Below are 26,733 nucleotides of genomic sequence, written 5' to 3'. Positions count from 1 at the left end.
AGGCTTGATTCTGTAGCTCTTGCAGTAAATTGTGTTTAAATTTTATCTTGATAAGTTTTCACTAAGTCACTGTGTGGTCGTTGAAAGTAATTGCTTCTGAAGAACTTATGGTTAATTGTGATTAGTCATAACTTGGAAGGTTATTATTCTAACATTTATTTAATACATCTCATTAAAGTTCTTCATATTACATATGGTTAAATATAATCTTAAAAATAACCTGTTGCAGGTAGTTATAGAACATTTTAAATAGTTGTATTTTTACAAATAAGATAATATATTAAAAATATTTAAATTTGTTCACAAAGTATATATATAACTGTATTATGAATCTAATCAACTATTTCTTGAATACTGAAAACACTTATACATTCTGAAGCATCATAAATAATAGTTTGGCAAGCTATGTTTCAAAAAGCCTCTTGTACTGTTGTTGAAGTTTGTTTTCATAGGAATTTTTAAATGTTGGGAGAGCTTGAAGAAGCTGAAAGGATATTCCACACCATTCTTTTGCCATGGCCAGATTTTCTTGTAAGTAATTCTGAACTCCAAAGTTCCAGGTTTTGGTCATCAGCCACACTACCTGTTTTAATTTCAATAACATAAAATTATAAAATAATAGTGGCGGTTACAGCTCAACACTACAATCTAGTGTTTATTTAAAAAGTATGCCATAACATCAAAGACTAGTTTTTCAGTTACAAACTGAACAGTTGTATAAAATTACATAGAGACTGTTGTACTTAAAACATGAAAGTTCATTTTGAGTTTACCTAATACTAAACTACGAACTTGATAGTTACCTCATAAAACTAGATTATGTCCTAATATAAAACTATAGATCAGTACTACTCATGGTTAAAAATAAGCACTATAAATTCCGATGTTTGTGTAAAATAGTGACAGATATAATGATTTTCACATAAGGCTATACAGAGAGAGTCAATGATGTCATATATTTGCTGTTACAGCCTCCTTTATTTTTCAATGGGATACTGAAGATGTCTGCCACCACTTGGCTAGCACCATCAACAATGATGATGAGGGCTTTCAGTGTCAACAAAAATGCTTCCACCTCAACAATGCACCAGAGAGAGACGACAGCTCTGTGGGTCATTATCGAGATGAAGAGCAGGACATCCACGCCAACATCAATCAAACAACGACTCCAATGACAACTGATGACTGACTGCCCATGACCCCACCCACCACTATTGCCACTGTCTTGACAGTGCAGCAAATCCAGCTACTAAAGTGGCACAGATAAATGATGGCTGCCAAATGAACCAGAACCATGCAGAACCAGGAATGAATACTCAATTCTCCTTTCTGGTTAAAAGAAGAAGTGTACTAGCTGTAGACAGAGTTTGCTGAAAACTGGCAAGTCTTTGCCAAGGCCCAAGAAAAATCATCAAGGACATCACAGCAGCCAGTCAGTGATTCACGGTTGCTTTAGAGGATCTGCTATCTGCTGAAAACTGGCAAGTCTTTGCCAAGGCCCAAGAAAAATCATCAAGGACACCACAGCAGCCAGTCAGTGATTCACTGTTGCTTTAGAGGATCTGCTATCAGAGTTAAGGTACATTAAGATGGATTAAATTTCTGCTGTTGAGGTAGGTGTGTATTTTGTGTGTGTGTATTTATATACATATATATATATATATATATATTAATTTATTGGTTGTACATGTTATATATATATATAATGCATCCTTCTTTTACTTTAGTTTTATTCATTATTTATGTTCAAGGTTTCCTTCTTATATTAAAAGTTATTTTTATTTAATGTTGTTATATTGCCAATTTTGTAGAGAGTTACTCTTCTGTTTTGTCCAATGCTAAAGATCCAGTTGTTATGCTATCTTTGTTTTAAAATATTTTATTCAAAGGGCTTATATTACTGAGGATTTATTTTGTATACTATTATTTGATATTTTTTATTTCAACAATGTGCTTATAACCCATTGATGTATGCATTACTAGTTTTGGACACTAGGATAAACTAAGGACCTCAAACTATGATGAACTTGAAAGTAACACAAAACAATTCATTTCCAATTAATTATACAAATTATTTCAATAGTATGCACATATTAATGAGCTCAGATTCAGATTATTTAAAAACACACAATATCTTGAAAAATAATAATACTACCCAACTAAATTATACATAAATTTAAAGCTTAAGAAGAGAGGAAAAGCATGAACCTAACACTAGAAATGTCAGACTATCACATAAGAAAAGAAAAACAAAAAATGTATTTATTTTCAATTTAATCCCCCAGTTACAGACCTGTTATAGTTAGAGTGTAACTTTTTACAACACATGTTTTGGTTTATTCACTGCAGTATTTTCCAAGATGTTTTGTGTGAAAATTTGAGTAAAATACAATTGCTTTTGTTCATCAGGTAGGGAAATAAAACTGAAATGGAGAAAAACGAGATTAAAAATGAAGGTCACTCACCATTACTTTAAGGTTTCACCATTGCTTTAACAATTTTCCATTCTCAAGACTGATCTCATGTAGTAATATGTGGTTCAGTTCTGCTGCATTTAGGCATTGGCTTGTCAATGTGCTGGTTCCCATGGAACCTTTGTTTTCTTCTGACATTCTTTTTATTTGGCATTGAAACTTCTTCAGTGTAGAATTAAAGGAAAATTCATCCAGCTTTTTAAGTTTTTGGCAGTAAATAAAACCTTACAGTGAGGGATTCAACTTGCAAAAGACAAAGGAGTGGACATAGTAATCATAGAAGTATCACATGGAGTTGAACACTGTTCACTGGAAGCTTTGTTAGCTTCACCAGAGTGAAGGTAGCAAACAATTTCAGCATGGTTGTTGTCTTTTACGACCAGCCACTTTATTATGCATTGAATTTGTGTCACTAAAATTGAGAAAATTACCACCATAGAGCTTGCAAATAGCCATGAATTCCATTGCTAGGCCAGTTGCTATGGGAAGATTTTAATTCTCAATTCAGAATTATGATTTTCAATACTAATATAGGGGTATTTTGACAAAATGTGTTGCTGAAACTGAAAGTAGACATTTTAAAGTAGCAAATACCTAAATATCATTTTAGTATTTATTACTTGATAGGTACCATACCTATCAAGTAATAAATACTAAATGGACTACATTAGACATCTTTATGTAGGATACCTATCAAGTAATAAATACTAAATGGACTACATTAGACATCTTTATGTACCCTACATAAAGTAGCCAGGGAAGTCCATCACATGCACTAATACCCCATGACCATGAAACCAGCCCAAAATGTCTCCAGGTCGGTAACAACCTCATCATCCAAAGAGGGAAAACCCAGGACAAAAGCAGGAACAGGCCACATAGATCTTCTGTGACCCACAACATAGAAGACAAGTCGAGAGGGGAAGATGAACAACCTAAAACCTGTGTGAGTACTTATGTGATTGGTTCACTTGATCTCCAAAATCTCACTTGTTGGGTACCAATATCCATGTGAGGGTAGGAGGGCATCCAATCAGAGGGGTAAACTGCATTTGAACATCTTAACTCCAGGAAATAGTTACTCATCCATCTGCTTTACCTATGCCGTCTATGAGTGGTATGATCCGGGACAGTCATATTATGACACAACTATCACAAGGAATTTACACTAAAGTGATCATGTGAAACACCCCATCTCAAGAAGGAGTGTACATAGCCATGGAAAGTGTATAAGAATCAACATGGCTTACCATGTGGATTTGATAGCAAGATGTCTGTGAATGGTTATAGCCATCAAAGTGGAACCTATTCTGAGTACAGACAGAATATCTGGTCAGGCACCAATTACCACACAGCAGGATCCAAAGTGAAGCTGAAGCAGGGGCCCCTGAAAAAAAGAAAGCATTAGTGAGGAGTTACCTCATGTCACAGCCATGCCAAAGTCTGTAGAATAGCCACAGGTGGCAGGAAATACTCTGAGGAAGCAGAAACAGTGATGTGGTGTAGGTAGTGGGAGATGAACGTGTGTAGAGTCGTCCACTTGCCAGATCTTAGAATATGTTCCAATGGCCAATGAAGACAAGAGGCAAGGGAGAAGGTAAGGTGATGGATTGAATGTGAGAAAACGTGAAAGAGATTTGGAAGGAGGAATACGCCAACTGAATCAAACATTGAACCCAATTGGTCAGAGTAACTGGGGGAATGATCATGGGAAGAGGAAGGTTGGCAAGGGATAAAAAGGCAGGAACAAGGACCCCGGAAGGAAGTTGTGTAAGCAATATAACAATGGAAAGCACTGACAGGACAGAGGAGTTTATCCGGATCAGGACAAGGGTAGATGTGAGAGATAGAAGCTAGGCAGATAGCAGAAAAGGAGAACTGACCTTCTTGAGCTGTGGAGGTCTTGAGAAGGAAAGCATGATCTAGATAAAGGATAAGAGAGGAGGAGTGGTACAAGGTCCTGGTGACATTGAGGGGCGAAAAGGCCAGAAGGAGAAAAAAATATGCCTTCAAAGAGAGGTGAAACAGGGAACACATAGAGGTAAAGTGATGGCAAGGTCCACGTTAATGTCCCAGTCCAGGAGCGATGGATGCCTTGGTGGCTGACAGAGTCAGAAGGAATGGATCAACATGGAAAGGACAGGAAGCAGGTAGACCTTGTGAAAGCAGGAAAAATGGTATGGGATAATGCTGTCCAAAACCCCAAAATAGAAGAGACCAAAAAAAACCCCTCTCAAAGAGCCACATGAGAAACTTGAAGATACAGGTAACTGTTGGGCGAGAAGAATGGAAACCCCAAGTCAATGCCCAGGAGAGATAAAAGCTCCATTTGTGTTGATAGACAGCCAAAAAAAAAGGGCATATGGAACAGGCCAAATGTGAAGCTACACTGTGAGAGAAACTGGAACTCCTCGCCAAGGACCAGACAAAAGCCAGGCGTGAAGAAGGATGACAGATGGCGTGGGATGGAGCACTGGTGACTGGGGTTGATGGAGCAGGTTGGGATGGAGGGGAAGAGGAAGGGGAGGAACCACCTGTAGTTGGAGCAACTGAGAAAACCAAGGTTGAGCAGGCCAGTAAGGAGTAATCAGAAGGACTGTGCATGGTGTGCCATGGATGAGAGAGACCACTTCATGAAGTAAACAGGTGGGAGGGTAAACATAAAGGAACAGATGAGACCAATCCTGACTGAAGGAATCGACAGCCAAGGCTCGGGGATGGGGGACCAGGGACCAAAACCAAGGTAATTTGTGATTGAGGGTGGTGGCATAGGCATCGATATGGGGTGTACCCAGATGCAAACAGAGCCACCAAAAATGGTAGCATGCAGGGACCACTCCATGGGATAAATGCAATCCTGTCGGGAAAGACGATCGGCTATGAGATTGAAAGCACCTGGTACATGACATACCATCAAATGAAGTGATGTGTGTGTGGGCCCAATAAAGAAGATCCATATAGCAATAACATAGGGATCTGATTGATATAAACCACTATGGTAAAAAAATGTTGAAATGGATCATAACCAGCCGGTGGCTGGTAAGAGGAAGAAAGTGATCCAAAGCCCAATGAACAGCCAGGAGTTCGAGAACACTGATGTGAAGAGAACTCTCTTCCACAGACCAACGACTCCAAACCTCCTGGTGATCCACCAAGGCACCCCAGCCCTGAAGGGATGCATCCATGAACAGGTGTAAATCTGGAAGCGGGACCCCACTGACATGTGGGCCCTGTTTAACTACCAATTGAGACAATCAACAAGGGATGAGGGAAGGGATATAGAAGTATTCAAGGGATCCAGGGCGAGGTTCCATTGATCGTGAAGGACCCATTGAAGAAACCACATATGGGCCTTGCCCAGGGGTATGAGAGGGGTCATGGAGGGCCACATCATCAAAAGTGATAGAACCCTGCAAGCTGTAAGTGTGGGAACAGACAGGGCTTTCCAAACAGCCCATTCCATATAATGGAGCCAGAGAGGAGAAAGTTTGGTCCGACTGTGATGGGTGTTGAAGAAAACACCCAAATGGATAAGGTATTGGGTAGGACAAAGGAAAGACTTCTCCAATTTGACCAACCAGCCCACCTGTGAAGCTACGGCCAGGAGCTGATGAGTGTGTAAGGCCGGTTCCTGTTTGGAATGAGCAAGAAGAAGCTAGTCATTCATATAAACATAAAAGCACAACCCCATGGCATGAATATGTCAAGCAAAGGAGCGGACCACACGACAAAACATGTATAGTGCTGAGGCAAGGCCGAAAAATAAGGTGTGAAACTGGTACACAATCCCCTAAAAGACAAACTGAAGAAAGGGATGGGAATGCTCCACCACAGGAATGTGTATGTAAGCATTGGAAATGTCCACCTTCATCATCCAAAGACCTGGAAAAAAAGGCATGCCTCTATGGTAAAGCAAGGAGTGTGAACATACTTTATGAGACAGAATAAATCGATGACAGGACACCAGTCCTCGGTCTTCTTGGGAACCACAAACCGGCTGGAGTAAAACCCCGTGAAACTGGTGGAACTGGTTCAACTGCCTGTTGTGTGATGAGGTTCTAGCATGTTGAGGGATCCCAAGGTTTAGGGAAGAGAATGGGAACACTGGATAATGGAGGAAGGGAGAGAAAGAAGATAACATATCCCTCTAAGAGCACCTTGTGAACCCAGACATCAGCAAGAAAAGGTCCCCACAGATGAAAGAAATTCAAGAGACAAGCCCCCACTGGGCCAGAAACTATCACATAGTCGTCAGTACTACTGTTGGCGGATCGTGCTTTGTAAGGGTGGAATGTTGATGGCCCAAGGCCACCCTTGGCCTGCATTATGGGCCAAGAGGTCTCAACACCAAACAAACCACGTTTGAAGTGCAAGAGCTGAGGACGACAGATGAGCCAATGTAAAAGTAAGGATGGAGAGGATTTCAGCAGAAAACCCCTCAAGGGTCACGAGGATGAGACGATTGTGAGAAATTGGGTTTGGGTAAGTTGAACAGGGTAATCTGGGTTCGCCCCCCAAACAGGTAGAACCGACCCCAACAACTGTTGGTCGAGAAAAGGAAAGTCTGCCCAATAATAATAAGCAAGGGTTAACTGATTCAAAGTCCGTGGGGGATGAGGCATACTAACTCCCTCCCCCAGTTTAGAGGCAAATCGGCCCAAGTGAATGGAGAAAATACTAAATAGGGCCAGGAAGTTTCTTCATGTAAGAGAGAAGGTCTAGGGGTCATAGGGAACAGGTGTAAGAGACAAAACATCACATACCTGAGAGACAAAGTCTGAAAAGACTGATGATGGACGAGCTGAATCATCAGATAGTGAACGGGAAGACATGGCGAACTCCATCCACTGAGAGGGGGGACAAACAATCAAAATTGTTTTCAGCCTGGCCTGGCCCTAAAGGCTCAGGAGGAAGTGGGCCAAAGTAGGCAAGAGAGGTTGGCTCATATACTGCTCAATCTTCCAGCGAATGAGCAACGATATACCCCCCCCCCCCACACACACACACACAACGGGTTGGTGAATAAAGTTAATAAAATATAAATCAAACCACTTCAAAGTAACTGAACAATGTAAAAAAGAATGTTTGAACTCGACAGTTGCCAAATGAGAAGTGATAATTCCGTAGTGCTGCGTAGAGGAAGTAATGTGTCACGTGATAGTAGTGCTTTCCTACTGATGCATGATGATTTGCATGAGAGACGTGTTTGAGTTCCAACAGAGGGAAAATGAAGGCTTGTTGCATGCATTTCTAAAAAACTTCGGATATAGAGGGCAGCACAAAAGAGAAAAGCTAATATTGTGAGAGAAGGGAGAATACTTTATCAGAACTCACATTATGTAGCTTGCAGTGGGAAGGCATCTGAATTACATTGATGATATTTTGCTAATTGTAGCACACAATTCAGGCTACAATTGAAAATCTAGGCATGGTATTTAAAAGTTTAGGAGATACAGGCCTGAAACGGAAGCCAAAGAAATGTCCTTTCATGTGGATGCATGTACAGTTTCTGTGACATTTAGCACATGGAAACAAAGAGTCTACCAATCCTGCTAAATTCCAAGCAGTGGTGGACTGTTCTAGGCCTAAAAATATGAAAAATGTCAGAAGCCTTTGGCTCTGCTTTCTATTATAGGCATTTTGTGACAAAAATTACAACTATAGCAGAACCACTATCAGCATTGATTGAAACTGAATCCCATTTTGGAATGGAATAAAGACTGTACACAGTCATTTCAAGTGCTAAAATGTACCTTGGTTAACATTCCAGTGTCAGCTTATCCTATGAAAGGCATTTCATTTATCTTACATAAAGATGCCAGAGAGTGAGATTCAGAGCAATGCTATCACACATACAAGATGGCATTGAGCATTTATAGCATATGCAAATCATAAGCTAATGTATTGTTGAGTATCTGCTTGTTTGTTAATTTCCGGTATAAATTCTCTCCGAGGAACTTCAGGGATACAAGTCCTTTCTTAATTAAAACTAGTTTATTCTTTCTTGATACAACTTTGTAATACACAAAATTTCCACAGTCCCTTTAAATTTAACAATCTTTATAACACACGCTATACTTTTGTTGATATATTGTGAAAGAGCTAATGGTTGAAAAAGGTCATCTTATTTTGTTTTAGTATTTTTTGGAGCAACTGGATAATCAAACAATTCAGGTTGTTTTGTTTTAATATCTTGTGGAGCAAATATATGTTCAACCAGTTCACTTTATTGTGTGTTAATATCTTGTTGAGATGCTTTGTGTTCAAAACGTTCACCATATTTTGCTTAAACATCTTTTGAAGAAGCCAGATGCTGAAACTGTTTATCTTATTTTGTGTTAATATCTTGTGGAGGAGCTAGACATTTGAATGATTCATTTACTTTTGTATAATATCCATTAGAACAGCTACGTGTTCAAGCAGATCATCTTATTTTATTTTAATATCTAGTGGAGCAGTTATTAATATAAAACAATATCTTGTGTTGGATCTGGGTTTTGGAACACGTTATCTGTTTTTTATTTAAATATTGTTACACATCTGCTCGTTTGATAATTTCCTTAATTTCTGATATAAATCCTTTCCGAGGAACTTCAGCAATACAAGTCCTTTCTTAATTAAAACTAGTTTATTCTTTCTCGATACAACTTTGTATTACACTTAACGACTTTTATAACGCACGCTATAAATCACAGTGATTCACACACTTTACTTACGGTGCCTACTTTTTGCTTGACTCAATTATCTCTATCTTCAATCTATCTGCATATCTCGCTGGCTTTCTTTGCCAGGCTTATGTACTAAAAAAAGAGGTCATCTAGCAAATATTTGGAGATTCGCGGGGTTCCCCGATAATTCTAGAAACTCCAGCGTGCATGCTCCAAGCGTCACACGACTTCCGCTGCCATAACAGTATGCTGATTGCCACAATGAAGGAATAGTGGTTCACTAAGCATATTAATTGCTATTGGATGGATATAATACATGTCATTAAGAAACCTTGAAGGTTTGATTGCTTGTTGGATTACAGTTTGCAGGAGTACAATCTTACTTTACAACATCGACTGAGCCAACTGCATGAAAATTCTAGAAACTCCAGCGCGCATGCTCTAAGCGTCACACGACTTCCGCTGCCGTAACAGTATGCTGATTGCCACAATGAAGGAATAGTGGTTCACTAAGCATATTAATTGCTATTGGATGGATATAATACATGTCATTAAGAAACCTTAAAGGTTTGATTGCTTGTTGGATTACAGTTTGCAGGAGTACAATCTTACTTTACAACATCGACTGAGCCAACTGCATGAAAATGTAGATGAATTTTCTTGCCACATTGTCTGATTGTCAAATTTCTAGATCTCGGACAGGATGCTGCTGTGACATCTAAGGTCTCAGCCATAACAAAGAACCATACAAGTAACATGGATCCCACTGGTGAATGGATACTGATTATGCCCAAGGAAAAGCTGCAAGAAGAACAGCTAAAATATACAAAATATGTAACCTCTGGAAATTACTTGATTAATTAGATATCAGAGTGAGTGCACTATATGGTTGTTACAACCCATGATGCAGCTAGTAGTCCCAAGAGCTTTAAGAGTCTAAATCTCTGAACTCTACACAACACACATATTGGAGGGCATCAAGGAGTATCTTACAGTACACCTAAGATGTGGAGACATTTTTTCTTGGCCACAAGAACGTACCAATGGTGTACACATTGTATTTCATGTGTGGCTCAGAGAAAGAAACATCCCTGCCAGGAAAAATCAACAGCAAATTGTTGGTTCTTCATTCCAGACATTACCTGACCTATTCCCAAAACTGACCACAGTAAGTGATACAACCTTGTGCATGATAATCAATGACAACACTAAATGGGCTGAAGCATATTTGCTGAATGATATGTTAACTCAAACTGTCATAAACTGTTGAATGAACAGTGAATAGCTTGCCTCAGAGCAGCACCAGAGGAGATCCATATAAATAAAGGAGCAAACTTTAACAGGCAACTGTTTGCCAAGTTGTGTAAAGTACAAGTTGTGATGAAAAATCATACTGAATCTTATCATCCTCACCTCAGTTCGATGGTATGGCTGAGCAACTACTCTAAATTGTGAAGAACATGCTTCATAAGTTTGTAGGCCTGGATCAAATTGACTTGGATGATCACCTGTTATACACACTGATGACACATCATATGTATGTAGAAGATATCAGTTATGCATATGCCTGGATTCTAAGGGTGGCTGCCATTTTATTCTCTTCTGTCGGCTTCCTCAAAGAAACCAAAACCTTATCCACAAAAAACACTTCAAGCAATTGCAGTCTATTAAAGATTTAATACTAGTATTATCAACTCTATAAAAACCAACGTTAAAACAAGAAATATAACTGTTACAGCTTAATTCTGCAGTACAGTGTTTAAATAACACCTATATATGAATAGTGATATTTACAATCTAACATCATGCTATAATCATTATATGACAGCTATACATGAAGAAGTGTTTTTAATAACTAAACATCAGTATTGAGAAAATTTCAGTCTTAAGGTATAAAAATTGAAATGTACTTCTAAAATAAGTTTTATAACCAAGAACATAATAACAGTATAAGAAAGAAACATAAAATTTGGTAAGAAAAACCAGAGTAGTTCAGAACATAACATGTACCTGTAATTCATTCTGCTCCACAACTGTCAATATTCTATGCAGCATAATTTATCTGTATTTTAGTGTATTAAATATAAATGTGCTTTACACTAGCTGACTTGCCACTTTATTAAGACCCATATATACATACTTGTAGAACCTCCATTTGTTTATGTATGCAAAATAAACTAATCGTTTGGTGTGTCAAGTGACACCTACAATCTTATAAATGCAAAGATCACTCTTTTGAAACAGACTTAATAATGGGTGCCCATCTAGCAGGATTGTTGTGTGAAAGGCTTTATTTTTCTCAAGTCGTTTAAAGACAGCGCCAGAGTCTATCACTAAGAAAATAAAATGAAAATATTTATGCCACTAGGAATAGCTCACACTACCAATCAGTCGTGACTGACTAAGTGAAAAAAATGATTGGACAATCTTATAAGATACAAGCAATATTAGACTGTATCCTATTTGATGATTCTCTCAATAGTAGTATGGATTGTATAATCTGTAAATGTACTATGTGAAGGACATTACCTAAACTTCAATAACAGCTGATAAACAGTCCAAAAACCAATTATATCATATGTAAACAAGAAAGTTTGGATTCAGTAGTGCTTAGAGTAAAGAATGAATGACTGGATGTATGGATCACATTTCACCCTTTTCTAAATTGGCAGTAGTGTAAAAATACTGAAGAAACAGCATGAGACAATTGATACTGATTATTAATATTAACTTCTGATCAGAACAAGCTATGAACTTATATAAAAACTTGAAATCAACGTGGCTATTAGTATAGCTAAGTAAATATACTTTTATTATGCTGTTACTTATATACATTAGAATGCATTGTTTCATCAGTTGGGTACCCTTGCTGTTAATGTGGGTTAACCAGATTTAGGTTTGTCTTAAATACATATATTAAGTTAACAATTCAAAACAATCTCTATAATAATAATAATATTATACTAAAAAGTAATAACATTCGATACATTAAACAGTTTAAACAATACTGTTAATGAAAGTAACAATAAATAAATAAATAGTACTGCAACAGTACACATTGATAGATTTAGTGTACTAGAATGTTCTTATGGCTGAGTCTTTTGATTTCTTTAACTCTAGAACACCAGCATGGGTTACTATGACCCCACACAAGTCAATCCTGTATACTAAACTAACCATGCTGGCTTTCTAGTGTTAAAAAAAGTTAATAAAATTCAGAGCATTGTTGCTGATCATATCCAGCCAATAATTCTACATATCTACCCTGATGGGTAAAGCTTTTCCAAGATGATAATGAAACAATTTACTGCACTTATATGTCACACAAAATTGGTTTAAAACACAAACTAGTGACTTCAGTTATCTTTATTGACCAGCTCAATCAATAGTGTATCAGCCTGATTACGATTCTTTAAAATAATAAATGAGTGAAGTGCACATTTTCATTTAATTTTTTTGCAAGGTTTCAGCCAAAACAAATTTAAGTAAAAATGGGGGATTTACTAGTTTATTGTATATCTATTAACACTACCCATTTTATGACATTTGTTTGTGTGTAATTAAGCACAAAGCTACAATATGGGCTATCTGTGCTGTGCCCACCATGGGTATCAAAACCTGGTTTCTAACATTATAAGTGTGCAGACTTACCACTGTGCAACTGGGGGCCTGGGCCCCATGTTATGAGCCTCAAACAACATACATTAAACCTTTGAAACAAACTTGAACATTGGGTATCGTAATCCTCTGCCAATACCTATGAACCGACTGCATGTAGACCATACTCTTTGATGTATGGGCTACATTCAAAGAAATTTGCCATGTGGAGTTTTTACAACAAAGAGTCTAGGCTATTTTAGTTGTAAAAGTGGTAAAGTCTGATATTAGCTGGTAGTCCTAATAAAATATCCATTCAGTGTATATTTCACTATTAAAACCACAGGACTTACCTCTATCTCAGGGTACTGATCTTGTGCTTTTTTCACCAGGCTAAGTACTTCGTATACATATCTTTGAGCTTCTTTATCTGTGCTAACAATCGCTCCAGAATAAGCTTTAAACAACACCTGTGAAAATAGTTCAAATGAGAATATAGGCAAATGATAGTATCTATTAAAAAGCTCATCAGATCCTTTATACTTTAATGGTACTAAAATATATTTAAAATATTGTAAAACAAAATTTCACTAATAAAGTTGTGTGAAAAAAATCATAATTGAGAAGCATAAAAAAAAAATTCCACTTCTTATTAGTTTATAACAGATTACCTAACCTATAAAAACACAAAAACAGGTCAGTTATAACATTACCATAATTTTCATGGCCTTGCTTTGTAGAAGATAATTATAGAAGAGACACATAGAAACAGATTATAGATGATATCATGTGTACAAGAGATTATCAAAATATCAATATTTGTATTTATCTTTATGGCAAGGTTACTAAGGCTATCTGTCACCATCCCTACATTTGAACTACTTACCAGAGGGAAGGCAGCCACTCAGTAGTACTCTAACACCTGCCATTCACACTAAGGGATTGACTGTTATTATTATAAAACACCCAAAGTGCAGGAAGTATATAGTGTTAATGCATGGATTCAAACACAGCTGTCATCTCCAAAATCCAGATTTGCATCCATTATCAGAATAATAAAAATATCTTGAACTGTCCTTGAAAAATCTTTACAAAAGCTTCTCGTTCATAAATCCACCTACACACTTAGATTCTGTTTGACTTATAGTGTTTTTATTTCCTACAGTACATTGACTTCCATGGGAGAGCCAGGTTTACATACAACCTTTTAAGTATCATATATTTAAACATAATATATACATCATGTTTATGTACAAGACTAATATAACAATAAACTTTATACTATTTGGCTATAAAACTTATTAAATTTGAAAAATATGAGTTTTAACTTAAAAAATAAAATAAAATATAAGGCATGCAGAGTAAATAGAATACTTTTTCTGTAACGTCATACCAAATTATTTCGTCTTTGAAATTAACTATACTTAGATTCTGTAAATAAAAATTAATATATTGAAATATTAGTTTATGAATACAATTAACATGTATCTAATCTTAAAGCAGTATCAAAGAGCTGCATAAACACTGAGATTAATTGCACTTTACACATTTACAATAATGATGTTTTTGGTCCAGTGCTGTTATTGTAGTAAATTACTGTAATTTTAAGAAAATTTTTATTGGAAAAGATATGTTACAATTATGTATGAAATTATTTATTACACAGCACTGTCAATTTTCTCTTGCTATTTTCCAAACACTCTAGTATTTTTGGTTTCAGTTTTACAAATGTATCCTTACCTCAATTAAAGAATGATAATCCTTACTAAGTTGTATAAAATCACAGTTTTCATTCTCCAGGTGTTTTGTTATTGACACTTTTAAAGCTCTAACAACAATTCGGAAACACCATAATCCACTCTTCTAGAAACAATAGCAAAACTTATTAATTTAAATCTAACTTTAAAACAGTTTCCTTTTTACAGTTTTTGTATATATATAAAATGTTCTATATAATATACTTTGAATGTCTGTTACAAAAACTAGTTAATATTTGAACCAGAAAGTTAGGTTTGAGTTTTTAAATTCTTGTTCACCACAGGTCTGTTATGCCAATTATATCTCTTCTGAAGACCACCTGGGCATATTTTGATTGGAGTATTTTCACACTGAACCCAATAATATATGATTTGTAGATATTTTTCTTCAATAAAAGTAATATTCAATAAATCAACCAAACATAAATTTTCTTATTTCATTTGACTTTCTAATTTTCCACAATTCCTGCAAAAGGGTCATATATATACTTCTTCAAACATTTTGACATCTTTTAAAAAATAAAAAAATAAGCAATATTACTAATTGCTATTGTTACGACAGCGGAAGTCATGCAACGCTGTGAGCATGTGCGCTGGAGTTTCTCGAAGGACCATGAATTTTCCTGGCAACTCTAGTTTGTTCGAGACACCCTCTTTTTTTAATATATAAGCCTGGCGAGAAAAACCAGCACGATTGAAGAGATATAAAGAGATATGCAGATAGAATAAAGAGATATATAATTGAATCAAGCAAACAGTAGGCACCATAAGTAAAGTGTGTGAATCACTGTGATTTATAGCGTGTGTTATAAAGGTTGTTAAGTTGAAAGTGACTGTGGAAATTCTGTGTATTTCAAAGTTGTATCGAGAAAGAATAAACTAGTTTTAATCAAGAAAGGACCTGTACAGCTGAAGTTTCTCGGAAAGAATATCTATGGGAATTTAACAGACAAGCAGCTACACAACACTATCAATGATAATATTATATTGTGATCAATCTACTACAATAATACTCAATTTCTTTCTGTTCTGAAAATGTGCACGCACCTAATTATCTAAATGTATATGCACTTTAGTAGACATATTGTACAACATATTAAAAGATTATCAAAGTTTTTAAAAACATCTAATGTTACGTTGTAGAATAACATTATAAGTTTATTTATTGATAGTATTAAGTATGGTAAAGTATAGCCCTAATTACACTAAAGCAAAAAATGTACCCAAGTTAATGTGTTAATTTATCTCTTTGGCAAATATAGGCCTTACTTAATAAATGGTTAACTAATGTTGTGATAAAGATACTAATCTGACCCCAAATGTTTTGTGAGTCTCCAATAATTAGCAGTTAAAATACACCTGAGTGTGATAAAAAATTAGTTACCACTTGAAATAGCCTTCAACAAGATATGAATTAATTAATAGAGCAAGAAGAATAAAAATTTTTACATTTTCATTAACAAAATACTTCACACCAACCATTCAGAATGATTTTACTAGTTTCACAATTGTTCAATGGTATTGTGATTTTGAAATAATTAGTCGTTTTTCCATTTATTAACAGCCACATGTGAATATAGAATATATAATTCACATGAACTAAATGTATCACTATATAGGGAAAGTATACAATTGATGAAAAATTCTAAGGGTATATGAGTTAGCAATATGTTTCTGAATACAATTGCTAAATTACAATATTTTTTTACTTTTATCCATAATCCTGTTATATTTTGTAAAAAAATATATTTGAAAACATCAAAAACAGAAGTTGTCTGTGCACTTACTTTTGCAATAGCTGCTAAGACTTCAAATGACTTAGCATCCATATCAGGGAACACCAAGGCTTCTTCAAAAGTACATTCCAAAGTTGAGCATTTAATTATTGTCTTGGCTTCAAATTCATAAAGAAGAAGAAGCTTTAAAGTTGGAATTTTTTTCATATCATCACCCACTGCACTATTGGTTTCTAATATTCCAACTAACTGTTTGCATTCGGAGGTAATGGCTAAGACTTTCCTAAATGTAAATTCAAACATATACAGTCGCTCATACTACTGTTTGATCTGTAATATTAGAAAAGAAATGGATACTATCTTTGAAAAAGCTCACAACACATATTTGAATACTGTTACTAAAGGGTACATTGATAATGTCTTCCATCTCATAATAACATGAAAAAAACTGTTCAAGAGAATATCATCATTAATTACCTCAGCAACATAAAATTAGGCATACAGTGATAGCACTGAATCTTTAATAGACTGCATGATGGATGGTGGATTGAAGGATTCAGCACTTATCCAACACAAACTTATCAAACTTATCCAACACAACACTCCAGACAAATGCAGTTTATTAAAGTTTTAATAAAAGTACTACCTTCTCTTCCAAGCCTATAAGTCTATTATTACAGGATAATATTTATTTTTTATTACAAGATCACAAAGCTAACTAATAATACTTACACAAAGAATTAACAGGCACAAAACTAACCTGAATTGGATACATAAAAAGAAAATACTGTTAGCTTTGAAAAATATGAAAATATATTTCGATAAGTACTTATCTCCTCTACATTTATAGCTATTCTCGTTCAGTGCTGCCCTCTATATGCAAAAAGTTTTTTGCATTCTGCTAGCCTTGAATACCCATGTACCCCACAATCAACATGGTTCAATACATTTCACATGTAAATTGTCATGCGACAACCTTCCACCAATAGAGGTGTGACATACCCTCCCGATGCATGTGACTTTCTTTGTTTGTTTCTACTGACATATAACTTCAAGACTTGGCAGAAAGGAAGCACTGGTTTTAAGTGGGGAGAAAGGGTGAGAAGTGTGAAAGGAGGTTAAAACCTATTGGAAATATATTTTCAGTGTAAAGAAATAGTAACTTCTGATACAGTAGCTTACCTCCGCTCACTAGAATCCCACATTGAATAGGTGGAGGGACTGGTGCAAGGGATATAAAGAAGTATCCTACAAAAGCATATGAAGAACACTCATGAAGTGTGATTCCCATTGGGAAAGGAACACGCATGGGAGACTGCACCACTCCTGAACCAGGGAAACTCAGCACCCAGTGTAGAAATAAGTGTTGCATACATAGATGGAGCACACTTAAGAACACAATCAAAAAGGGAATGAAAAATCAGGTGGGTGCAAATTCAAACCACAAGATATCTTAATCTCATTCCTGGTGAAAAATGACTATAGAAGAACCATCCAAAGACAAGAATGTAGGGAAAGTGAAAATGGATGTGCCCCAAGGTGTAGAGTGGCTAGGGTGCATTGGACCATATGCAGCTAGTCAATTGCAGTCCAAAACCAAGTGGCATTGGGAATAACAAATTTGACCCATGGTAGGAGGAAGTTCCACACTGTCTTGACATCAAGTTGAGTCAAATGGAAGTAAATACTTTTTCAAACTGAACTATGAAACGGGACATGTGTGCAAATCCATCACCATAACCATACATCCCGGAAACTGACATCCGAATGATGGTAGGAAGGGATGTGCCAGTGTGGCAGTTCACATCAAATTAAACCCAATTGGACTGGAACCCTACTATACAACAGTGGACTCAGGTACGGGAAGCTCTCTGAGGTGGAGTGCTAGAGAGAGAACCTTTGCCCCAAACAACATCATCCTCTTGATAGGACTGCAACATGAACTTCTGGGACCCACTGCACTGAGGTGGAGAATAGGTGGCAAAATTACGAAAATTGAGTTAAGATAAAGAATCACAATCAATACATGTGAGGATTTATGTTGATTAGTCCAACTCTAACTCAAAACCACTCACTGGGAATGGACATCCAGGTGATGGTAGCACAAGGGATCCCAATTGGAAGGGTGCACTGCAATGTGATGGATCTACTCCAAAGCAATATCATCCTCCGGATAGGACTGCACAACAGCTGGAACACAACATCAACCTCTGGATCCAACTGCACAGAAGTGGATTGTTTCTATAAAAGATATGCAACCTCACCCTTCAGATAAAACTGCACAAAAGCTGGGTGCTAGGAGAGAAAGAAGTCCCTTGATTGTGCAGCCAGGTGAGAAAATACGTAATATGAGGAATTGTGGCTGAGAAAGGGAAAAATCTATACTCAAACACTAACAGTGGAAGACATTACATTTACGTTCATGCAACTACAGAGAGGAAGGTAAAATGGTCCAAGCTAAAATGGAGGTGAGATACTAAATAATCCAGAACACCTTCTTAGGGACCTGATAAATGCCAGGCATGAAGTTGGAGGGTGTGAAGGGAGGAATGAAGGACTGATGACTGAGGTTGATGGATTAGGGTTGGAGAGAAAGAGGCAATGGGGGTAGTCTGGAGCTGAATGAGATGAAGAAACCAAGGTTGCACTGGCCAGTAAGGAGCAATCAGAAGAATCTAACATAGAGTGGCATTGATGATCAAAATCATCCTGGGAAGGAGTAGGATGGGAGGGTAAACATAAAGGTACCAGTTGGTCCAGTCCTGACTGAAAGCATATACAGCCAGGGCCTGAGGATGAGGAACCAAAAAAGAGGTAACTTGGTGCTGAGAAAAGTGGCAAAATCATCCAGATGAGGAGTACACCATTGATTGCATAGCTATCTGAAAACCTGAGGGTCAAGAGATCATTCCATGGGATAAACCTTGTTGGGTCTGGAAAGGAAATCTGCCATGAGGTTTAAAGCACCCATAACATGACACAAAAGGAGACAACTGTACAAAAAATGAGTTCTAATGCTTGACTAAAAAGGAACAGGAACAGGTGCCTTCTTGGTGATTGATATAAGCCATGACCATGGAATTGTCTGAATGGATCATGGCAAGTTGGTTCTGTACAATAGGAAGAAAATGATCCAAAGCATGATATACTACCAGAAGCTCCAAGATGTTTATATGGTAAGACTTTTCAATTGGGGACAACTGTCTGTAGCATGGAAGCCTCCTGCTGATTGATCCACACACCCCAACCATGTAGAGAAGCATCTGTGAATAGATGCAAATCCAGATGAGGTGGAGGAAGTGGTACTCCTATCATCATGTTGTCCTTGTTCAAACACCAATGCACATTGCCTATAAAGGGAATAGGAAGGGTAATTAGGGATTGGTTGTGCAGAGTCCACTGAAGAAAATGCATATGTGCCTGACCCAAGTACCCAAAAGCAATATAACTTCACATGCAGAAAGAAAGGAGCAGCAAAAGCATGGAGAACTGACAGTGTCATCAAACAGAGATGAAGTGAAAATAGTTGGTCTGAACTGATGTGAGTGTTGAAAAATACACCCAAGTGGATAAGATATTGGGTAGGCAAAAGGAAAGAATCCAACCAATACAAGTTAATCCTACCAGTAGCAGATGTGTGTGTTGAGAAGACTCCAGTTCAGAATGAGCTAACAGGACCAACTTGTCATTGTAGTGGTGTAAACACAACCCTTGATCATGCAGAGTTGGGCAAAGGCTCTGACCACCAAACAAAATACATATGATGCTGAATCAAGCCTGAAAGGTAAGGCACAAAACTGATACACAACCCTGTAGTTTACAAACCAAAGATAGCATCTGAACTGATGAGAAATATCAACATGTAGATAAGCAATTGAGACATTTACCTTGGTCCTATAGAAAATGCTCACCTCTGTGAGAAAGGACTCCATGGTAAATTGGGGAGATCCAAAAATTGGTTGAGGCTGGACAGATTGATCACAGATGCCAGTCTCCAGTTTTTTTGGGAATGAGAAAAAGCCTGGACTAAAAATCTGAGGAAAGGCTGACTGACAGGATCGATAGCTTTCAGTGATAGCAGAGTCTGCACAGCCTCAGATAAACACTAACTAGTAGCAGGATTCCGAGGTAATGGGAAGAATATCAGTACAGGAGACAATGGGGTGAAGAAAGTAAATGGATGAAAAGTAGTGAATTCCTGCCATGGGAACAAAATCAGCTTGATTGTGGGATACCTGTGAATTCAAGGTAGCACTGAACATGTAAGCAGAGGTAAGATACCGTATTAGAACTAGACTTTTTTGCTAGTTGCTTCTCAGAACAGAAAACAAACATTTAATGTTAGCTCATTGAGCTAACAAATGTTTTCATCTTGTCAGCCTAGTGACAAAGAGAAAATACAACAAAAAATTTTAATACAGAGAAACATCAGTTTATTCACAAAGGATATGGAAATGGTTTATGCTTCTCATGTGTGAGATTATACTCTAAGCCCATCTATAAAGTGACATGGGGAACAAAAAGCAAATAGAGCTCATAAGTTCTTGGGAATGTTTTTCTTATAAAAGTAATATGGATAATGTAATTTCTTTTCAGACTCTATTGATTCCTCATCTGGAGGTCAGACAGCAGATGTGTTATTCTTACTACAGAAACATTATCAATATATTGAAAAAGATCACAGAGATGAGATAATAGAATAATTACTATAATTAATAGAATAATATCTAGCTCAAGAAATATGAACAATATAAGGAAAGGTTTAACTCGGGTGTTTAAAAGTAGAGTTGGAAAATATTACTGTAGGTAGTCTATTTGAGTGGTGAAATGAAAACATTGGAAATATTAACACTATAGGTAATAATTTAATATTTGGGAACCTATAGATGCAGACTTGTTTTTCAATAAAATTATTTTTGGATTAATTATAAACTTGTTTAACAGTTTGTCTGATTATTTGGTATGTGTCATAATGTGAATTCTGTTAAATGTTCATTCAACAGAAATATGAATGTGAAGAACTGCAATGAATTTCATTTTATGAGGACGATCCTTATGGACCAAATGGTCTTTGAATGTTTTTCTTATATTCTTATGCCTAAAGTAAATCATAAAACTTCTTTCCATAAGCAAATTAATTAACTATTCTTTACTAATATTAAAGAAGTAAATATACAAAGTTAAACAGTAAATTTAAAAATAATATACTAAAAAGCAAAAAATAAGTTTTCTTTGTGAATTTGACCTGAAAACTTAATCATATGCTGAAAAGTGCATTAATGATAATATAACATGACTACCTATACTCAAAATACATATTAATTTTAAGAACTTAGTCAATTAAACAACAGTTTTTACTATATAAACAATAGGTAGGAGGTAATAAGAAAATGATACAGCTGGGATAAGTGATGGGGAAAAAAGAACCTGGAAATTACTAGTAACCTGGTAATGGTTTCTCTAACTTCGGAATTACTTTCCTGATTAGCTGCATTAATTCCAGAGGCTGCAGCCATTAGCAGACAGGTCTTGTAACGAATCTGACTAGCAGCATCAATGTCTATGTTGCAAATACTTAAGAAATGACAGCACTGATTAAACAAGTCAAACATAACATCTGAGGGTACATCAGATTGTAAAGCTAGGTTCCAGCACACTTTCATGTACCAACCACTTTCTTCTTGGATATCAACACTGTTGTTCTGATCCTGAGAAAAATTGTTTAAAGAAATTTGCAATTATTAATTTTCAAATGAAAAAGGCTAACAATATTTGCCCATAATGTATATTTATGAAATCTACAAAACTAATAAACAATACGTCAATTTGAAAATTCAATCAAGGTAACTAGTTTAACATTAAAAATAGGATAACATTTAAAATTCAAAATGAAAATTTTATTTGGCCTATGACCAAATGGAAGTTTTATTGTGCATTTTAAAAGTTGGTTTTATTTTAGTTTTTGATACATTACTTTATAATAGTGTCATGCCTACTGAACGTCTTCAATGCACCTAAGTAAAAATGTTTCATATGTTTAACACAGATCCCATATAAAACTCTCAACAGTGTATTTACCAAAATTTTAAAAATAAGAATAACATTAAATTGTAGAACTTTTATATTTAACTCATTATTAACCAAATGTGCTCAGAATCAGTTCACTAGACAGACCTCTATTGAAGAAGGAATGTTGATAGAAGTTCCAAATTTACTATGTGTATCTACACAAAATATAGCAAGCTTTTAGTAAAATGTACAACTATGTTGTACAAAAAACAAAAAATCAGATGTGTTACAAAAATATTTGTACTCATGATATATCTGTGAATTGATGATGTTAGTCCAACTCAGACTCTGAAAAGTTGAAGCCCAAAATGTTGTTCATGTGAAGAATAAAAATACTTTTGTCCATCATACAGTTTGTATGTCACATTTGCATAAGCTCTATAGCCTCCAAAATGTATATCAACAGCTTTTCTCAGTATCTCTGTATACTGTATCTGATACTTACTCCCCTCTACAATGAACTGTCAGTAAATCAGAAAAAGTAAGGTAAAATGAATAGCTGATAACTCTGACATCAAATACATAATACCATGTTGAATGGCACTTTGTAAAAGGTTGTGAACATGCACCTCGACTTCCACCATGCACATAGGGTTAATATACTATTTGAATTATCATTTTAATGTAAAAATCATAGTTTGAAACATTTTTCTTCTGGTTTAATTGAATAATTTAAATACACTATGGAGTTTACATATTCTGCAAAAAAATATCAATTAATGAACAAATATTAATACAACTTCAATTTAGATTAACAAAAATGAAATTGAAAAAATATATAACCTAACAGTTGCTTAAAAATGTATAAATTATTTAGGAACAGGAGATATATGTAACTTAAAAATAATCTTAGTTATCATCCATTAACATATAGTAACTGTTACAAAATATTTCATTAATATTTCCTTTTCATACGTTTTTATACAATAATGTATATTTTGCTAGTTGAGTTGCTTTTAACTGGAACCAAATATTAGTTCAGCTTTGAAACACTGACCTTTTGTATATCCAAAAATAATCCAGCCTTATTCACACAACTCAGTATGTCTTTATAGACATGATTGCCATTTTCTGAAATAATATATTCCAATATGTTTTATACCTTATTTCATGAAAGTCAATTTACAAAAAGAAAATTCTTTTTTTTAACTGTATGATATACATGAACTACAAAAATTTCAAAAACTGATATTAAAGCATTAAAAATACATTTGACCTTTGAATCAATTAAAATCCAAAATAGCTTGTCAATAATTGTGCCAGTTGATCAAGAGAAAGCAGTAACCCTGATCTTTGTATGTTCTGAGTTATGAAAAGATCACCAAGAAATTTAGTTGAAGTTGGCAAGCACATATTAATTATTCTTGCTGAAATTGCTTTGATTCCCTTACAGTAAATTTTCGTTGTCATGCTCTATGAAGCTTTTAGCTATATAAATGATTATTAAGAAGGGACTAAAAACATGTCTTACTAAAGCTAAGTTGAACACCCTATGTAATAATGTTAAAGTTTGAAAATAAATTTGAGAACAATTATCAAATTGTTTTGTATCCTATAATCAAAATGTTCTCCTTCTAGTGCTCAAGTCAAAGCTGCTATGTGATACACTTGTTAAAGCTTTTAATTCTGAATGTGATGATTAAATTAGCTTTTGTCTTCTGCCCTCACATCCATTGCACAGGAGACACTTCAACTGCTGGCCTATTCCGTTAGAATTACTTTGCTGGACAACCCATAGCCACAAATCCTGAATGCATTTTTTGGTCTCAGAGATGTATTAGATTGGATGTTAAGGTTGATATTTGATTTTAGATAGCATCGAAGTGTATCAGTTATTTCTTATTATATTTTTATGAAAAATATCGTGATTTTATATTTCACTTTCCATTTTTGAGTATTATATTTGTATCTAAGATATTCATAAATAATTCATGTTCATCAAAATGTAATATCTGCATGAAGCATCAGACATATTGAAAAATTTAACAAAAACACACTGAGCAAAATCTTTAACTTTTTCTGCAATTAATTTTTTTATTCATGAGATTTCACCATTCTACATTCCATGTGCTTAGACCTGAGTTGATGTGGCTAATGCAATAGGAGTTGGATTATAAAATATGTCTGCAGGAGTTTAAGGATCCCCTGCTTCAACTGTGACTTATGTGATCATTTGTTACATGAATATACAAATCCTGTTGTAAGACAGAAGTATCAGGTTAAAGTGACATTCCAACCAATACCACAGCATATGCAGAAAGATAATGCCATGCTATGACTGGAGCAGCTTCGACTAATTTAAACTAGTGAACCTATGTTGGATATGGTTATTTTCTCAAACAGACACAGTAGTCAGCTTCCACCCAATGCTATGATGGCTGTTTCATATTACAATGGATTTGGCATCAGGTGCACAGTATGTGCCATTAATGATATATGGACACAAGGTTGAACTTCTAGTAAAGGATGTCACTCACATATATCAAGTACACCAACAACAGTCACCTCTTCTCTGAGAGTACAAAGTTCATTATGGTAAATGGCACAAGCTAGATGTGAGTTGAAGTTTTGTTCAGGCATTGTATCTCGGAGAATGAATAACTTGCAGCCAGTTTTGTTGGTGTTGCAGGTGAAATAAATTTCTGTGATAAAAACATTCAGTATTGTTCAGATTATATCTAAGAAGAGAGGACAGCATGCATGCATTTTGAGAAGGAGGTAGTGATACCAGTGAATGTGCAAGTGGTGTTTTATAGTATACTGTAAATACAGATAGTACACTGTCACTGTTTGTTATGGAAATAAAACTAATGAAAAGCAGGATGCACATTTTGAAATAAATATGCAGTTTCATGAGCACCTAAAGCCTCAGGCTGAGGACACTGCTATCTGTTTAATCTGAACAAAGTTTGCTGATAGCAGGACACTGCTATCTGTTTAACCTGAACAAAGTTTGCTGATAGCAGGACACTGCAATCTGTTTAACCTGAACAAAGTTTGCTGATAGCAGGACACTGCTCTCTGTTTAACCTGAACAAAGTTTGCTGATAGCAGGGATGAAGTGTCTACTGATCCTATACATATTACATTGGTCAATGACTACTCCTAGCCTGAGATTGAATTGATATCTACAGTTATTTATGTTTCACATAATGTTATACTATGTTATGCTATAATATATAAATCACATCCACCAGTGCCGAAAAGGCCTTTTGCTCAATACCAGGACTCATCAGGCTGGCTGGAATACTATAGACATATAGTGGTCCAGGTGTTATATGCATCATCAATTTTCATGAACAATAACTGTTTGGGTGTAAATCAGATTATGCAAGTGAATTATAATCTTTATCAGTTTCATTTAAGCTTTTTACAAATCAGATTTCAGGCATGAATTAATAACACAACATTACAATTTTCTACTTGAACTTCTTATTATTTTATTTGAATTAACTGCACTATCATTCATAAGAGAAAGTGAATTAGCAAGCTAATTTTTTGTTCCCCGAGTGGTTCATGCAACCACAACATCAATGGGAGAAAACTACATTTAGTAATTCTAAGAACCCATGTGTGAAAGCAAAGTAGAATATTGTTACGTCTCTGTTGGTTTGTTAATTTCTTGTAGAAGTTATTTCCGAGAAACTTCAGCGATACAAGTCCCTTCTTAAATAAAACTAGTTTATTCTTTCTCAATACAACTTTGCAATACACAAAATTTCCACAGTCACTTTAACTTAACAAAAGCTATAATTCACAATGATTCACACACTTTACTTACGGTCACTACCGCTTGCTTGACTCAATTATTTGTGTTTATATCTCCCTATTTGCCATTTTATTTCTGCTTATTTGGTGGGCTTATATACTAAAATAGAGGGCGCCTGGAAAAGACTAGAGTTGCCAGGAAAAGTCATGATTATTCTAGAAACTCATGACGTGTTACCAGCATCACAGGACTTCCACTGTCTTTAACACTGCCCTTTCCTTAGAATTGTTCATCCTGAACAATAACCACTTACATTAAACCAATAGATAATTAACAATAACTTGATTAAATGTACAGAATTTACAAACACAAAATTAAAATTCAACAAAGTCTCATAATTTTACGAGACGTAACTTCTTCCGTACTGGTCTCTGCTTCATGTGGAGTTCATCTGCTCCATCAGGAAATATCCTATTATCGGTAACAGTCACATCAGTGGTAGTAACTTCATTAAGGGCTTCACTGTTTCCCTTCTCAAAACCGAATAGAGTTTCTTCTTCAACAGTGGCCTTTCCAGGTGACACGTCTTCAGTGGCATCTTTTGTTCTGTTGTTCACTTCGTTCCAATTGAATTGTCCTGGACCGTGATAACGCCAAATCCTGTTGGCATGCACCACCTTTGGCTTACCTCGCCGACCACGTTTTATTCGGAAAATCATGTCT

At 35.6% G+C, this 26,733-nt stretch overlaps 1 protein-coding gene across 1 annotated transcript in view; it reads right to left on the bottom strand.

Annotated features, from left to right (window-relative positions):
- Positions 1 to 309: 309 nt before the first annotated feature.
- Positions 310 to 26,733, bottom strand: part of LOC106462766 (testis-expressed protein 11-like) — a 39,213-nt gene continuing 12,789 nt past the window's right edge. The window contains exons 2-7 of the mRNA XM_022390093.1: positions 23,299 to 23,372; positions 21,678 to 21,940; positions 16,284 to 16,515; positions 14,480 to 14,602; positions 13,093 to 13,209; positions 310 to 583 (exon numbers count right to left, since the gene is read on the bottom strand). Of these exons, the coding sequence (XP_022245801.1) occupies positions 404 to 583; positions 13,093 to 13,209; positions 14,480 to 14,602; positions 16,284 to 16,515; positions 21,678 to 21,940; positions 23,299 to 23,372 (989 nt within the window). The 3' untranslated portion in view covers positions 310 to 403. The remainder of the gene's footprint in view (positions 584 to 13,092; positions 13,210 to 14,479; positions 14,603 to 16,283; positions 16,516 to 21,677; positions 21,941 to 23,298; positions 23,373 to 26,733) is intronic.

Source organism: Limulus polyphemus, unplaced genomic scaffold, assembly GCF_000517525.1.
Source record: "Limulus polyphemus unplaced genomic scaffold, Limulus_polyphemus-2.1.2 Scaffold1244, whole genome shotgun sequence".
NCBI classification, from domain to species: Eukaryota; Metazoa; Arthropoda; class Merostomata; order Xiphosura; family Limulidae; genus Limulus; species Limulus polyphemus.
This window is presented reverse-complemented; position numbering and strand designations above follow the sequence as displayed.